Consider the following 17,428-nt stretch of genomic DNA (forward strand, 5'->3'; position numbering starts at 1 on the left):
AAGAAAAAACAAGGAGGGGGGAAGTGCTTGCACAAAGAAGACACGATGGGAGAGAATTAAGAAGAAATCGCAAGCAAGACGCTTTTTTCCTTTTAACAACATCGCAATTCGCAAGGAATTAGATGCTAGTTAGAAACATAAGGTTATAGTTGAGATGCTAAGAAGGGTGATAAACAACATTATAATTGAGGATAAAGATAGCATATTATTTTTCAAGAAAAATCTCTTGCCTGAAATAATTTGAGAGTCTTGAAGAAGTACTTACATTTTATGAGAGGATTTGGCTCTGAACATAAGGAAAGTTGCAAAAATTTTTTGAGAGAATCTAAAGGTTTTGATTCGAGAGATAAGGAGTCTTAATAATGAAATGATAGTGTACAGAAAAAAATTAAGCATAAGAAAGAGTGTCTTAAAACTATTCATTTGTGCAATGATGATGAAAATTTGGAAAGGTATCGTATGGCTGAAAGGAAAACTAAGAAGGCAGTGAGTGAAGCTCGTTTTAAAGCATTTGAAGAGTTTTACAATGGTCTTGAGACAAAGAATGAAGAACGAAAAATTTATAAGATTGTTAAGAGTGAGAAAAGAAAAACAAGAGGTTTGAAATAAGTAAGGTGTATAAAGAATGAAGAATGAAAATATTTTGGTCATAGATAGTGATATTAAAGACAGATGGGAGACATATTTTTTCTAAATTTTTTAATGATGGTAAGGGTTTGTCAATCAATGAAAGATTTAGTAACTCTTGAAAGAGAGCAAAATTTATCTTTTTATTGAAAAATACGAGCTTGAAAAGTAAATGAAGCTTTTAAGGAAATGACAAATGGTAAAGCCAATAGATCTAATGATATCCCTATTACAATGTGCAAATGTTTGGGTAAAGAAGAGGTGCAGTGGTTGACTAAATTTTTTAATGAATCTTACAATTCAAGAGAATGTCTAACAATTGGAAGAGGAGCAACTTAGCTCCTATTTACAAAAATAAAAGAGATATTTATAATTGTGCTAACTACAAAAGGATTAAACTTATGAGTTATACTATAAAATTATGAAAAAAGAGTGATCGGTCATTGGTTGAGATTGAAAATTGATATTTTTGAGAATCAGTTTAGCTTCATGCCAAGTAGAGCGACAATAAAAGTAATTTATCTACTAAGGGGATTAATGAAAAAGTATTAATACAAAAGTAAAGACTTACATACAGTTTTTATTGATTTGTAAAAAGCTTATGATCGTGTACCGAGAGAAGTACTTTGAAAGGAATTGGAAAAGAAGGATGTTTGGGTTGCCTATATTTGAGCTATACAAGACATGTATAAGTGGGCAACAACTAGTATAAGAACGTCTAGTGGTGAAACAAAAGACTTTTCTATAAAGATTGGACTGTATTAGAGATCATCTTTGAGCCTTTATTTATTTGATCTAGTTTTAAATATTTTGACTAAGCACATTCAAGATGAAATCTCTAAATGTACGCTTTTCATTGGTGATATAGTCCTTATTGTGGAGACAAAAGAAGTTTTATCAAACTGTTATAAGACCAATAATTCTATATGGTAATGAATATAATGTTGAGCTTTAATGGGACAACAAGAGCATAAAGTTAAAGTAGTAAATATGAAAATGTTGAGATGGATGTGTGGATATACATGAAAAGATAAAATTCGAAATGAGCGAATATAGGAAAGAATAGGTGTGGCACTTATTGAAGGAAAAATGGTACAAAAATCATTTGAGGTGATTTGAACATGTACAAGGAAAATCATAAGAGGTACCTGTAAGGAGAGTAAAACAGATAACTTTAAACTTTGTTAAGAAAAGTAGAGGAAAGTCAAAGAAAATATTTTTGGAGGTTGTTAAGCGATACTTTTTAATTAACAATATTATTAAAAATTTAATAAATGATAGAGTACAATAGCGCCATATAATCCATGTAGCACGTCACCCAATGGGATAAAACTTGTTGTTGTTGTTGAAATACATGTACCATGTAGAACTCAAGGAAAAGAGAAAATATTCTCAAAGAAATGCTCTGGTGGTTATTGTTTGATACTGAATGCAGAGACAATTATACTCCGTAGGAGACATAATGAGGGGCCACAACAATTGAATAAGAATAGTCATGAAAGTATTATAAGGGGTTACAATGAGTTATTCATGCAGGTTGTAAATGAGATGGGATTATACATCCGCATGAGATATTTATAAGGGTTCCATTCCTTAAACTCCAAATCCCTGTGATCTGATCCAAAATGATGGCCTGCTTTCCAATATCTTAAAGATTTTGACTTTTAAATGAAGAAAATTTAGTTACAAATTATAAAAAGATATTAGAAAAAATTAATCTTTTAATCCTTCAACTTTTAACTCACCTATAACTCAGTCCCTCAACTATAACTCGCTGTAACTCAGTCCTTCAATTATGACTCACTGTGATTTAGTCTCTCAACTTTTGTCTCACTTATAACTCGGTTCTTATTTTTTTAATTTTTTTAAAATTTCCTTATCAAATAAAAGGGATAAAAGAAATGTTTATATTTTGCTTTAAAATACCCTCCTTTTATTTTTTGATGTGAGATCTAAACTAACATAAAAAAATAGAGCTAACGAAAGTTGAGAGATTGGATTAAAAGTGAGTCAAAAATTGAGGAACTAAGTCATAGATAAATTGTAATTAAAGGACTGAGTCGCACTAAATTATAATTGAGAGATTGAGTTACAAATAAATTAAAAGTTAAAGAATTAAAACATTAATTTTTAAAAATATTATTTAAACTTAAAAATGATTCTTTCATTCCTATTATAATTTCTTTCAATTTCTTCTAAACAGAAGTTGCATATTCATATTTATATTGAGTTGCTCCATTCACACATAATATGCTCCTTATGAACACGTGGATGCCTCTTCAATTTTGTACTTTTTTTTTTTCATTCCGTCACTACTGTTCACCTTCGCATTTTATCCGAACACATAATATTATTTTAAAATAAATTGAAAAACTATCCTCGTTTGCAGTTGGGCCGGAAATTTTTCTTTTTAAACAATTCTATTTGATACTCTCGTTTGAAAATACAATTTTTTTTTTTTGAAGTAAGACATTAAAAAATTTAAAGCGTTTTAGATTAATTAAGTACAATTAATGATATTTTTTAAAAATATTCCTAATTAAGGGGTGCAAGTAATAATGTTTTTAATTGAAACATTTCATGAAGTAAGGATAAATTTAAAAAGAGTGTGTAATTTTAAATATAATTAAATTTTAAACAATGTGATTGAGTTAAAATTTAAAGATAGGGTTTCAATTTGGTGGTTTGGATTTAAATTCTAAATTTAGAGTGTCACATTTCAAATCTTATATTTAAAATTTATGTATTTAAAATTATTAGTTTGGGTAATTTAATAAATTTTAAATGAAGAAGAGAAGTGAATTGAAATTTCAAACGAAAAATAAAAAATTAAAAATGATTAGTTCATCTCTATTTCTCAATTGATGAGAGACAATAATGAAATATGAGGAACAAATATAAAACTTATAGATGCATCAATGATAAAAATACAAAGACAATGATATATTTGAAATGATTGAAATTTCAAATAACTAGAGTATATAGAGAATTTTAAATTATAAAAAAATTATAATAAGAAATGAATTTGGATTTGAATAATAAATTCTTGTGTATCTTTAATTATAACAAATCTAAATTCTCATAAATCCAAACACACTATAAAGTATTTATAAATTATAATATTATATTATTGAACACAAGTAAGGGTGGAAACAAGGAGGCCCTTACTAAGGCCTACAATTTGATCTACTTTAGGATTAGCTTAGCTTATTTAGTAAATAAATTCAAGTTAAATTTATGCATTTAATTATATCTATTTAATTAAATAAGCCAAAACTATTTTTATAAGGCCCAGCACACGAGTCTCGTAAGCCAACATATTTACATATATTATTATGTAATATATTACATGTACATTAATTTTATCATTTAATTATTAATCAATCTATTTTTTTAATTTTTAATTATATTTTTAATTAGATTGGACTTATGTATTAATTTTGATATTTTTATTTTATTAATGTATTGTATTTTAGTTGGTAACCTCTTAATTATTATATATTATAATTGATAAATTAAATTATATATATTCACTTTAATAGTTCTAAAGATTAAAATATATTTAAGGTATTTAAAATTAATATATAAGTCTTTTCAAAAGACTTAATTTTAAATAGATTTATAAGTTAATTCAAGTTTTAAGTAGGTTTAAGTTTAAATTGTGAAAAAAAAAATACAGGCTTAAAGTTAAAGTTAGATTTATGACCAACTATACAAGCTTACTTATTTACTTAAAGCCTAGATTATTTCCACTCCTAAGCGCAAGGAGCAGTGAGCGTGCGTTTGTTTGTTTGTTTTTGCGATTTATTTAGTGTTTGGGGGATATCTTGAAACAAGTGCGGAGTGACATAGATAGCGAGAAAGGGTGCTGAGAGACTGGTATAGGTACGCTGCTTCTCTCTGAATCACTCGCTGAGCTTCCAGTCAAACCTTCGACTTGAAGATGGGATCCATAGTGAAGAAGGGACTCAACAATTATGTCAAACAGCTCCAGCAACACCCTCTCCGAACCAAGGTTTCACCGTTTCTCCTTCTATTGTCCTGCTTTTGCTTCCATCTCCGTTGACCCTTTGTTTGGTTGAAAGTTCTACCCCCTTCTCTTTTGAAATCGAATGGTGAAATACCATGTGGGTTCGATTTTATGAATTTTCGTGCATCAATGTCAATTTACTTCTCGGGATCAAACCAGGTAATCACAGCGGGAGTGTTGTCTGGGATCAGCGACTTGGTGTCTCAGAAGCTGACGGGCATACAAAAAATTCAACTTAGACGGCTTCTTCTTAAAGTGGTAAGCTTATAATCTCTATTGTTCATCTGTACGAGACGCATTTGATTATTGATAAGTGGCAAGATAAATTGGGTCGGAAATGAAGTAATGAAGACAAAGTGGACTGTATGAACATAACCTGTTTGTAGTAATGCCCAATCAAGGATGCATGTGACATATTTTGTGCCATGGGAGATATTCGTGCGCCTCGTGCTTACATTTTAATTTATAAATGAAGAGCCAGGACAGATAAGCATGAAAGTATCACCGGTTTCCTATCTAATGAAGGTAAAAGAACGTGTGAAACTAGAAACGGTGCTATAAAATAGAGTCCAAGATAGTTAATATTTTCCTTTTCATAGCCAACAAGGGTGGAGTGAACTAACTGCATTGATCAAGGAGCTTTGATTCGATTCCCACTAGTTATCCTTTATTGGTAGACAATGGACATTTACCGATCCCCATGTGGTTTACCTCGAAACAATGACTCTATAGCAATTTATAAGAAAAATTATAGCTGTTCATTCTTTAGCTTTTGTTTAAATGGTTAAATTCAACTACAACCGTGTTGGGTAGCATGTGCTTATCTTCGTTAACATGATTTTTTAATTGCATGCAGATTTTTGGAGCTGCTTATCTTGGACCATTTGGGCATTACTTTCACATAGTGCTTGATAAAATTTTCAAAGGGAAGAAAGATTCAAAAACTGTAGCCAAAAAGGTAGTAAAACTGCTGAACCACATGTTTTTGTTATTTATGAGAAACTTTGAATTGGATCATTCATATGCTTATCTCATGCTTGCATCCCCTGTGAGACTAGCAAACCTATTTAAGCGTATTACCGTGTATTCCAGCATCAATCAGTCAAATATTGAATAAGATATTGTAGATGGTTTTCATGTACTATGTCAATTAAAACCTTAATAACTGATCACCTAACTTAACAGAGAGACAACCAAAAAAAAAAAAAAATTGGTGTCCTTTTTTAACGGCGCCTCTTTCTGTACATTGTCTTGCCCAGGTTTTGATCGAACAGTTGACAGCTTCTCCTTGGAACAATTTGCTTTTCATGATTTATTATGGTTATGTTGTGGACGGTTAGTACATTTAGAACACGTAACTTTTGTATTTACATCTTGGACACATGGATACAGAGAAGCAGGTGGAAGATGAGGTCAAATAAAAAATTAATCCCTCTTGAGGGTCAAATTTCGGGTACCCAGTTCATGATTTTCCTGGTCAACTCGTGATTGTCAACATTTTATTAATTCAAAAAATGAAGAAACTGAAATATCAAGTTCCTAAGTAAAAATAATTTTAAAAGATCATGACGGCTAGTTATCCTAGAAAGGCATGCAAGCTACCTCTGTTTCTGATGAAAAGGTAAATGAAATGCAGGACGTCCATGGGTGCATGTGAAGGCTAAAGTTAGGAAGGACTATCCACCGGTGCAGTACACGGCATGGACGGTACTGTTCTATTCTCATTACAGACAGTGGCACCATGTTCCTCAGTGGTGATAGAGAAATATCTTATGACTAAGCCAATTGGCGGAAAACAAGAATAAACAACGCTATAATTCATCAACGTAGATGTTTCAGCTGGGATCCAGTGACCCATCTATTTCAATCAGTTTTTATTGGCTTCTTGCATCAACCGGCCTGCCCTGTATTGATCATAAGTTGTTTTCATTTAATCATGAACGTACATATAAATATGGCAAGTCGTAAATATAAGTTTCACTTCAGAGTGTTCCCATGCTTACATGTTTATTAATGATTAACTTGATTTTTAAATGTTTGTAAACTGATTTACTCAACAATTTCTCAAAGACGTCACCGTTTTTGCTCCTGACTTTGGAACCTCAAATGAATTGAATTGCAGTTCTGGCCTGTTGTGGGGTGGATAAATCACCAATTCATGCCTCTCCATTTCCGAGTCATTTTCCACAGCTTAGTTGCATTCTGCTGGTACCTTGTTATTTTAGCCTTTTTTTCTCATAATTCCCTGATTTCCTTTGTTCATCATTCTCTTTGGTAAAACGACAAATTGAAATAATTCTGCATGTGTATTTTGTTTCAGGGGAATATTCTTAAACCTTAGAGCACGATCTCTGGTGCTGACCAAAGCCTGAAGTAAACAAGAATACAGCGCACAAATGTTACATTGTTCAGGCTTTACTGTTTCACTTTAAAATCATTGGGGACATCTTAACTTCCAATATGTTGGAAGGACTTTATTTTTATTCTTTTTAATGTAGTCTGGTGTTGGCGTTCTGATTCGTTCACACCCTGTAGTTTATCTATATGCATGACATAAGCTTGGTTTCCTCGGAACATAAAAGTTTGTGAACTTTATTTGCGTGGAATTATATATCTTAAGACGACTCCCGTAAGCTTGGAGAAGTATTTCAAAAAGACTGAAACATATTTGAATTCTGAAACCATTATGAAAGTCAAACTATTTGCTTTGTAGATGGCGTGGCAAATCCACTGTTTCCTATCTGTCTTGTGAAACCGAGTATGTTTAGGTTTCCAAATATCTTATTTGACTTTCAAATTGCTATTGAAGTACTAAAAAAAATTAAAAATTAAAAAGTATATGTATTGGCGACAAAATCTGACTGTTGCCTGCTTTTGGAAACTTAAAAAACACAATAAAATCTAAACCTGTAATTAAAGTTTCCTTTTTCAAAAAAAAAAAAAGTGATATCTTATCGAACTTGAGTTGTGATTGAGGTGTGAACATTGGAGAAGTCTGTGGCACTACTTTGAGTTGAAAATTGCTTGGTAATACAACCAGAGGAATTAAATGAACGTAATTGGTCAGAAAAATGAACCACTTTTAGAACTTTATCACTTGAAAATGTGTACACTGTGAAAATTTACACTGGTATTTAAGATTTAACCGAACCCACGTGATAAGCAATTTGTAACATAACTTTTGAATATATAACACACGTTATCAAATCTGTCAAAATGTTACAAAAACTTCGTTGATTTCCACTTTAGTCACGCATTAAAGAAAAATAGGATAAAATAAAACTTCTTGGTTAATATGATTATCATTCTTTTGAACTTTGAAGCCTAGTTAGTTTAAATGACAGAGAGATATTAAAAAAATCAATTAATTTAAGTTAGGTCTCAAGTGCTAAATTTCAAAAATTTGTAACTTCAATTCTTAATTTTACAACTTCATTATAATGAATTTACAACTTGTGTTTTAAATTTTAACAAGAAAAATAAATTTATTTATTTTTTAATTATGTTAAAATTTAAAAAATAAGTTACAAATTTATAGTAACAAAATTACAAAATTGAGAGTTGTATTTGCAAATTTCGAAGTTTAGTATTTGAGACTTAATTTAAATTAATTAATTTTATTGGGACTTATCTGTCATTCTTCCTAGTTCATAAATAAATTATTTATTAGTTTTGGATGATTACTCATTTAGTCGTTGAAAGTTGAAATTTGAAAGTCAGAATAGGAAGGAGAACATGGAGTAGATCCAAGCTTCGTTGAGTTTTTACACATCTCTGTCGGTCAGTTCTATTTTATAAACACTTCAAAGTCAACTTGCATTCCTATATAAATCATCGATATAAAGTTACAAGAATCTTAATATCACACCAAAGTTGTCATCATAGTATATGGCCAAGCTTCTTTTTTCAGGAATATCAGTTTCTTGTTCTTCATTCTCCTGTCATAGAACAAGAACAATTGTTGCCACAAACAGTGTGCCGAAGATCTCTCTTCCAAGGCTTCCTCTTCACAATAAAGGTTTGGTGGCTGAATTGAACATCAATAACTACATCTCATCTACTACCATAGCCACAAATCATGCAAAAGATGATTCTTTTTACGACTCTGCCATCAACAGCTGCAGCAAGAGCAATCAAGTTTCCATGGAGGTTGCTAAGCTTCATTTGATTATGGAAATTGTTGCAGATAGAGTGGAGATGCATAAAAACGTTGGAACACAACGTGACAATTGGAATCATCTCCTCCTGACATCCATTAATATGATGACTCTCTCTGCTGCAACAATGGCTGCTTTTGCAGCCATTAGTGCAGGCAAAGCTCCCCTCTTGGCTCTGAAGGTTTCCTCTACAGTTCTTTATGTTGCAGTCACTGGGATGCTTGTGGTGATGAACAAGATCCAGCCATCTCAGCTTGCAGAAGAACAAAGAAACGCAGCTAGATTGTTCAAGCAGCTTCTTAGGGAACTCAGAACAAGGATTTCTCTTGGGGATCCCAATGAAGATGATGTGAATGAAGCAATGGAGAAAGTCTTGGCATTGGATGAGGCATACCCACTTCCTTTATTAGGCTCAATGATTGATAAATTCCCCAGAAAAGTTGAACCAGCAAGGTGGTGGACTGAATTGAAGCAAAGGGGTGAAAGAAAAAAATTAAGTGGAAGACCAAAAGGAAATAATGGATGGGATGAAAAGTTGGTAGAAGAATTAACAGAGGTTGTGAGAGTGCTGAAGAGAAAGGACCTAGCAGAATGTGTGAGCAAGAGTGAAAAAGCTTTGAACTTTAACAAAGCATTGGCAATTTCTGGTCCATCATTCACTGGGATTGCAGCTTTTGGTTCTGCCCTTCTAGGTTCTGTGGATTCGTCCTGGCCTGTGATGGTTGGAGTCATAGGTGGAGTTTTGGCCAGTGTGGTCAACACCATAGAGCATGGCGGGCAAGTTGGGATGGTGTTTGAGTTGTATAGGGGAGCTTCTGGGTTTTTGAAACTCATGGAAGAGACTATCGAGCAAAACATAAAGGAGCAAGAAGCTGATACAAGAGAAAATGGGGATCTGTTAGAAATCAAAATTGCTTTACAGCTAGGTAGGAGTGTATCAGAACTCAGGCACTTTGCTGCATTGTCATCCCAAGATAGAGAGAAGAACTGTGATGTTGAAGAGTTTGCCAGCAAGCTATTCTAGGAGTATTTTCATTTGTATTGATTCATTGTGTGCATAAACTTACAGGATTTATATTAGCTTTGCCTTTGTTCTTCATTTTGTTATTACACCACACCAGTTTCTGATGATTTATTTTGTAATCAGGGATGAAATAAATATTTTGATAGAAATTTCAAAAGAAAATAGACATAACACGGAGTCACGGAGTATATTTAACAGTATGGCTTTAAATTTGCTTTAATAGAACTTTGGTCTTTGCCTGATATGCTTCATGAGTCAATGAGTTTTGAATTTTAATGAATAAAATTAAATTCGCAGAATACCTGATGAAAACCTAGGCGTGACGAGTTTCGGATTTTGAACAAGCTGTTGAATTTTCAAAATAAATTCATCATAGATAAGCTTTTTGTTTTTTGTCTTTTTTTTTATTGCTCGTATGTATCTTTAAAATTGAAGATGATCTCATTTAAAGCATGATAAAACACTAAATATGGCATATCTTTTAATAGAGATTAACATTAATCATCATGTTATGAAAGACTAACCCCTCCACTAAACTTAATCCCTGTTGGCATATAGATAAGTTTTCTTTCCTTCTTTTTCTTATTCTTTTTTTAAAATAATATATAGATAAGCTTCAATTTTTTTTTTGGACCAATTATATAGATAAGCTTTCTAAAAAGCCAACTTTCAGAATGGGCTCGACCCATAGAAGAAAGGGCGAGCTCAGCCCATTAAAAACATTATTGAGCCTACAAACGTTCTTTGTGGTCGACAATTTGTAATCCACATGGAAAGAAAAACCAAAATAGTGAAATACCAAGCTAAAATTAAAAGAATAAACAACGTTAGATCTACAATCAATTATTACATAACTTGATAAAACTAAGACTGGCATGATTAAAGGGTGATATGTTTATGTGATGAGATCAAATTATGCCCAGAAACTCCTAATCAATGTTAGTTTACAAGACATGATAATATGTTTTGCTTAAAAGAGAAAACAAGCTCCATATAATTAGATTGAAAACGTGACGATAGATCAAAATTATAATAATTGAACGAAATCAATATTGGTTTTCTTCAAATTTACAAAAAAAAAAAGATAAATTAACTCATTGGCAAAAAAAAAATTTGTGCCAAAAAAATATAGAATAATTTTTTAAAAATTTGGAAGCGTAGCTAATTTATATTGATATATAAGAGATTTATTATTAAAAATTTAAAAATTTATAAAAAGATTTATCATTAACTCCTCATCAATGTTAGAATACAAGACATGATTTTGTGCTTTGAACAACCTCCATATAATTTAATTGAAAGTGTGATGATAGATCAAAATTATAATAATTGAATGAAGTCAATATTGGTTTTCTTCAAATGTATTAACAAAAAAAAAAAGGATAAATTAGTTCACTCCTAAAAAAAAATTTTATGCAAAAAAAATATAGACTAAATTTTTAAAAATTTGGAACTGTAGTCAATTCATGTTGATATATAAGGAGTTTATCATTAAAAATTTAAAAAGTTAGCAAAAATTAATCATTGGTTCTTATAGTTTTGACCCTATTGTAACTCAATATCTAAACTTTGACTTATTATAATACAATTTTTAAAGTTTTGACTAGATTGTAAATCAGTCTCTGAACTTTATATCTTACAATTTAGTCCCTGAAGTTTCAACCTCTTAAATATTGGTCCATATATTTTTAAAAATAAAATTATAAAGATTAAAAATATTTTAAAATTTTAATATTTATAATATTTAAAAATATTAAAAGGGTTTAATAATTTAAAATATTAGTAATAAATTTTAAAATATTTTGAATTTTTATAATTTTATTTTTTAAAATGTAGGGGTTAATATTTAAAAAATTAAAATTTTAAAGACTAAATTGTAAGAGATAAAGTTGAGGAATTAATTTACAATTGAGTCAAAACTTCTAGTATTGAGTTATAAAGAATTAAAATTCAGGGACTAAATTATAACTAAATTAAAATTACAAAGACCAAATGATTAATTTTTAAAAAAATTTACAAAAGGTTTATTATTGATATACAATGATATATTATTGATAAATATAAGAAACTACCCATAACATAAAACACAATAAAAATTGAATAATTTGTTCAGTTTAATCTCATAACATGTGTTTTATCTGCAAATGCCCCAAAAAAATATTGGTTTTCTTCCATTTTAAATACATTATATATCCTTTAAATATAAATTGAAAAGAGCCGCTAATGAATCAAGTTTAGTCCTAATAGTTCAGGACTTTAAGACACCAAAGCAACATTCCAAACACAAAACAACAACGAAGGTACAGAGAAATTAGATGAGACAAAGCCCTATTCTTAACATATTATTTATTTTAATAAATTTTAGATTTTTAATTGCAAAAATTAAGTTGTACTTCCTGAATTTCTTAAAGTCGTTTTAAAAAAAATGTATATTTTTGCAAGGTGCAGATATTGAAACATTTTCCCTATGTCCATTTTAAGATAATGGAGAAAAGCAAATTTAATTTTTTAATATAACACACTTCAACTGAAATAAATTCTAGGGCAACTTGTTTGCTAGCGCTACTAAGTATATATTTCCTTTTCCTTTATTGCCGCACGCTACTTTCCACTTGAATCCATGTTTGATGATAGGAACCCCTTTTCTTTCATTTCACATATCGTTTTCTCAATAAAACAAAATCCAGCTTCATACTAAAATGGCTCCATATTCCTTCATGCTTCTTTGCTAGTCTGATCACCACCAAAATCCCTAAATTCAACAATATACAACCAATAGAAAATTTATTTAATTTTTCTTCACTTCTCAAAAGTGTTAAGAAGTTCCAATTTCACACACAATTAATATGTGGGGCACCTTCTTCTTCGTTTTTTTTTATATAGAAATGAGTTATTTTTTCTGGTACACAGCAAATAGAAAGGAATAAAATAAAAATAATTTTGAGGATAAAATTTTTATATCTATACTTTAATAAAATAAAAATATAAATGTTCTGGATAATAATTAAAATAATATTATAATATATAAAAATAGGGGGAAATAGAAAATACATTGACAAGGTCAAAATTTTTAATGCAAAAAATTCAATGAAAAACATATCAAGAAATTTACTTGACATTAAAATGAAATTCTTCTTCCTCTCAAAAAAAAATAAAAATAAAAATGAAGCAACAAAAGAGTTAATATGTAACTTGAATCAAGAATTATAGATTTAGGGACAATTTAAATCATAAACTTTTAAAAAATATATTTTGAACCTTAAACAATTAAAGTTAAAATAATTTCACTCACACCATTAAATTTAAACAAACATAATTTTAATGTGCAATTTGCACTAAATGAAAGTAATAAAATTTGATAAAAATTATATAGTAAGTCCAAATTTTTAAAAAACTATATGTTTGTTAAAATTTAATAGTGAAAAAAATTATTTAAGCTTTAATTATTTAAGATTCATAATATATTTTTTAAAAATTTAGAGTTTAAATCATCTTTAAATCTATAATTTAAAATTCAAATTACATGTTAACCTTAGTCAAAAACAAAAATGGGGAAGAGAACTCAGGAGGAACACCAAAGATACTTGAGTTCTTAGACCTTACCCAAGTAACAAGAAAGTTGGAGGACTTTAGAAAAAAAATGCAAATTTTGAAGCGGATGACCATAAGTGGAAGCCCATTCTGTAAGCTTACTCCAGAATTCTTCAGCTCTCAGCCACCATCCTGCCAACTCATATTTCTGCTGTCTCCTTCTGAATCAGTACTCTTGATTTGATTTGAGCTCTATGACAGTGTGACCTAAATCTTCAAATTGGATCCAGCATTTTCGCTCGTTGACTCCAAATTGTCAACCATCAATAGAACTCAATCAAATAGTAAAGATCTTAAGTCTCTGAACTTCACTGCTAAGAAAGATGATTAATTTATTGTTCTTAGTGATATTCTTGGAGATGGCACTGATAATGGTACTGCTATTTAAGACCCCTTTAAGGAAGCTGGTGATCTTGGGCTTGGATCGGCTGAAGCGCGGCCGAGGACCCTTGATGGTGAAGTCCGTCGCGGGAACAATTATCGTCGTTTTGCTTTCTAATGTATACAGCATGATGAAGATTCGGAAGCGTGAGATCGAAAATGGAGCCGCAAATCCTACTGATCAGGTTCTTATGGCCCAGCGCCTTCTTGAAGCTACTCTAATGGGTATTCCTCCTTTCACTTTATCGAGTAAAATTTTGCTTTAATAATTGAATGGAATTGTTTTCAATGATTTTTCCTCCGGGTAAAATCGATTAAGGATCTTTGCGGGGTCAAAGATGGAAAAGGATGGCGTTGAGTGAGATCGCGGCTTGATAGTTGAATCCGATTCAAACTTAGAACAAGGTTTCATTTGCTTAATATAATGAATGTAACTTTATGCATTGAGATCTAACTGCAGCTAATGTACGCTATGGTTGTAATCGGCAATTGAATGGTTTGTCCTTCTTTGTCCTTCCAGAATTCGTGTCTAGATTCTATAGTTCGGTCTAGAATGCGTTGCTGTTTGTTGGTGATTTCTTAGTTTCTTAACTTAAATAGAGCGAAGTGCTGGTGTAACAGGAGCTATGCAAGCTTCTGAATAAAATGGAAAATGTGAGATTAGGAAAAATGTTGCAGTTCTTGCGGTATCTTTTGGAGAAAGAGGAAGTGAGGGGGTGATATCCAGCAAAGGAAAAAAAGCCAGCCCTCAACGGTTTTCAAATGCCCTGTTTGTAAAGGGCATAGGACCTATAGTTACTTAACTGCATGGACATAAGTTTTTGATATATTGATTGCTTTTTCAAAGGCTGTGCAGTCACATAGATAAGAATATCCCTGTGCATGCTTCATTGTTTTTCTCATGTCTTCATCTTGAGTTCTCAGATATACATCAATTTTAGGGGAGAGAATGGGTTAGCTTATGTGCATGATTCGTCTGTAATAATGACCATATTAATGAAGTTTGCCTTGTTTCCTGTTTTCCCTGCATGTAGTGTATAGGTATTGTGTTTGGGAAAAGTTTCCCTTGCTTCTCTGTCTGATCTAGATTCCAACTCTATGTGACAGTTAGTTTATTCTTAGGAACAAGTTACTGGTTTCACGGGTTATTCTTGTTGTAGTTACTTTTTATTGGTTTTTCCATTTTCTTTCCACCAGTTTAATCTTTTGTTTTCTAATTTCTTTACTGCTGATGGCCTTAATATTTCTATTGTCCTTTCCTCACTACTATGTAACTGCTTCCAAGCTCCAACAATGTTTGTATGTTTGACATGAACCAGAATTATTTGATTAGCAGTTATACCTTCTTCTCAAGAAACTTTCAAGTGCATAAATTGCATTTCCCCAGATAATTCCTGCTTCTAGTAGCTCTTTCGAGCGCAGTGTGAAAATTGCGTTGTGTTAAATGCAAATTTCCCTCAGTCATATTTGATATGTGGAAATGATGGTTTCATTCCTGCATTTCTTTGGTGAACAGGAAAACTACATAGTACATAGTTTCATAAGAAAGAGGACACACAATGGCAATTCTATCATGGGGCTTGACTTTGTAGAGTCAGGAATCTCCATTTCTTCATAGAGGGCCTTGCTTCTTGTTCTTGTTTTCTTTCATGTCTTTCTTAATTATATATGATTCTCTTCCTTGCATTCCGTGAGGAATCTCAGCATTTCAGCAGGGAAGATCATTTCTTTCATATTCTGATGCCATAAAAATCAACTTATTATGCTAAATGTGCTTTCAATGTCATGCCAACAACATCATTCAATTGAATTACCAAGAACAACCGTTCAAACTTTAAATCACATTAATGAATGGCCATATGTTCAATTCCAGTCCAATCTAGACAAGAACATTTTGAGCTGTCGGAACTGTAGTTTACCTAATGTTCTGATACATTTGAAGACATTCATTCTTGTTAGTAATTTGATTGTTTGGTTTTGGCCAATCATTTTCAGGTATTGTCATTTTTCTTGTATTCATGATTGACAGACTACACCACTACATACGAGAACTTCGAATGCGAAGAAAGACCATGGAGGCTATTAAGAAACAAATACGGGGGCCCGAAGATGGAATAATTGGAAGTCCAGAAGAAATGAAAGCCTTGGAAGAAGAACCAGGCAAGTTGAGAGCAGAACTTAAACGATTGGAATTTGAACTTGTATCGAAAACAAAAGATGTAAAAGTTGCAGAAGCCAATGCAGTTGCTCTGAGGAAACAATCCGAGGGGTTCCTTCTGGAGTATGATCGCTTGCTTGAAGAAAACCAGAACCTCCGCAATGAACTTCATTCATCTGACCGGAGATTGTCACACTCTGGTGGCAAGAAGAACATATAAACAAAGACCACATTTTCATGTGCACTTTTCTGGAATACCATGGCACCATGCTAACAAGAGGTTATCAATCTTTCCCAGCATGTTCTTCAAGGGAAAAAAGTTTTTGCTTTGACTTCAATTTAGACTTCATTGCTGAAACAGAGTGAAGCTGCATAAATTTTGTTCTAACGAAGTGTGATCAATCTTATTTCCATGCACAGTGCTGAATTTTTATTTTTATTTTTATTTTTATTTGTTTGCTTCTATAGATTATTTCTTTTCCCAGCTTTTATTTGGTGAAATATAGCGAATTTGTTTTACCTAAGACTTGACAAATTGTGCATAGAAGCCTGAGGTGCATGAGCTAGGCTGACTTGTGATTATACTTGGTCCAACTTGGTGGGTTGACTTAAGCCTAGACTTAACATTTTGAACAATGGGCTTGCATTTAAATCAAGCCTATTTACCTATTCTTAAAGGCAATCTTGGTCCAAATCATTTGAACTATATATTTTTTAAAAAATAAACGTTGAACAAGACTATGTTTTAATACAAGTTGTCAATACAGACATAACACAAAATTCCACAATTATTATTCAGTATAATATGAATCCAACCAATTTATGAATCATTAATATGCTTACCACTCCAGATAAAAAGAAGGTAACCAATATTAGACTTTGACCTTGGATGAAAGCTTTCACAAATTTTTCGACTATTCTCCTAACACAGCTGTAGAATTCATGGGAATCTATGAAGGCTTTAACCTTTGTTGGAGTGAAAAATTTAACAATGTTAATGTCTACTTAGACTCAATGGAGGCGTTGTCCCTCATTAATCACAGCTATTTTAGAGATCATCCTTTATTTGACACAATCAAAAAGAGACTTCACCATGAGAGATTGGATAGTCCCATTTGATTACGTCTATAGAGAAGCAAATAGTTTGCGCTAATTTCTTGGCTCGTAGATATTATTTGGTGAACTTTAATATTATGATCTTAAATAACCACTGAATGATTGTAAAAGCCTTATGGCTTTAGATATGACTAAGACTTAGTGTGTATTTGGTTTTTAGTTTGTTAAAAATTCATTTGATGAAAGTCCATTTGGCGAAAATCAGTTTAGTAAAGGTCAGTTGTTATAACGAAATTTGTGTTTTGATATGTTTTTTCAAAAATTAGTTTATTAAATTGAAAGTTGTTTAGATTAATGATAATTTGTACTTTTAAAATGCACTTTTAAATAAATAATGATCAAAA

General features: G+C 31.3%; 3 protein-coding genes across 4 annotated transcripts; all 3 read left to right on the forward strand.

Annotated features, from left to right (window-relative positions):
* The first annotated feature begins 4,441 nt into the window (after positions 1-4,441).
* LOC129286735 (peroxisomal membrane protein PMP22) lies at positions 4,442-7,338 on the forward strand. The gene is made up of 7 exons (XM_054922741.1): positions 4,442-4,642; positions 4,817-4,915; positions 5,514-5,615; positions 5,917-5,992; positions 6,294-6,364; positions 6,780-6,865; positions 6,978-7,338. The coding sequence occupies exons 1-7, from the start codon at positions 4,571-4,573 to the stop codon at positions 7,027-7,029; spliced, it is 558 nt and encodes a 185-aa protein (XP_054778716.1). The 5' UTR covers positions 4,442-4,570; the 3' UTR covers positions 7,030-7,338.
* A 1,207-nt stretch (positions 7,339-8,545) lies between these two features.
* On the forward strand, positions 8,546-9,838 carry LOC129286109 (probable F-box protein At4g22030). Its single transcript, XM_054922133.1, has one exon. The coding sequence runs from the start codon at positions 8,546-8,548 to the stop codon at positions 9,836-9,838; it is 1,293 nt and encodes a 430-aa protein (XP_054778108.1).
* Positions 9,839-13,499: 3,661 nt separating this feature from the next.
* On the forward strand, positions 13,500-16,487 carry LOC129286665 (uncharacterized). 2 transcript variants are annotated; one of them, XM_054922645.1, is made up of 3 exons: positions 13,502-13,713; positions 13,819-14,035; positions 15,806-16,487. In XM_054922645.1, the coding sequence occupies exons 2-3, from the start codon at positions 13,882-13,884 to the stop codon at positions 16,186-16,188; spliced, it is 537 nt and encodes a 178-aa protein (XP_054778620.1). In that variant the 5' UTR covers positions 13,502-13,713; positions 13,819-13,881; the 3' UTR covers positions 16,189-16,487. The 2 variants fall into 2 exon arrangements, with proteins under 2 accessions (XP_054778619.1, XP_054778620.1); XM_054922644.1 differs by having other exon boundaries at positions 13,500-14,035.
* The last annotated feature ends 941 nt before the right edge of the window (positions 16,488-17,428 follow it).

Source organism: Prosopis cineraria, unplaced genomic scaffold (genome assembly GCF_029017545.1).
Source record: "Prosopis cineraria cultivar Desert tree isolate PC_DT_omini unplaced genomic scaffold, ASM2901754v1 PC11, whole genome shotgun sequence".
NCBI lineage: Eukaryota > Viridiplantae > Streptophyta > Magnoliopsida > Fabales > Fabaceae > Prosopis > Prosopis cineraria.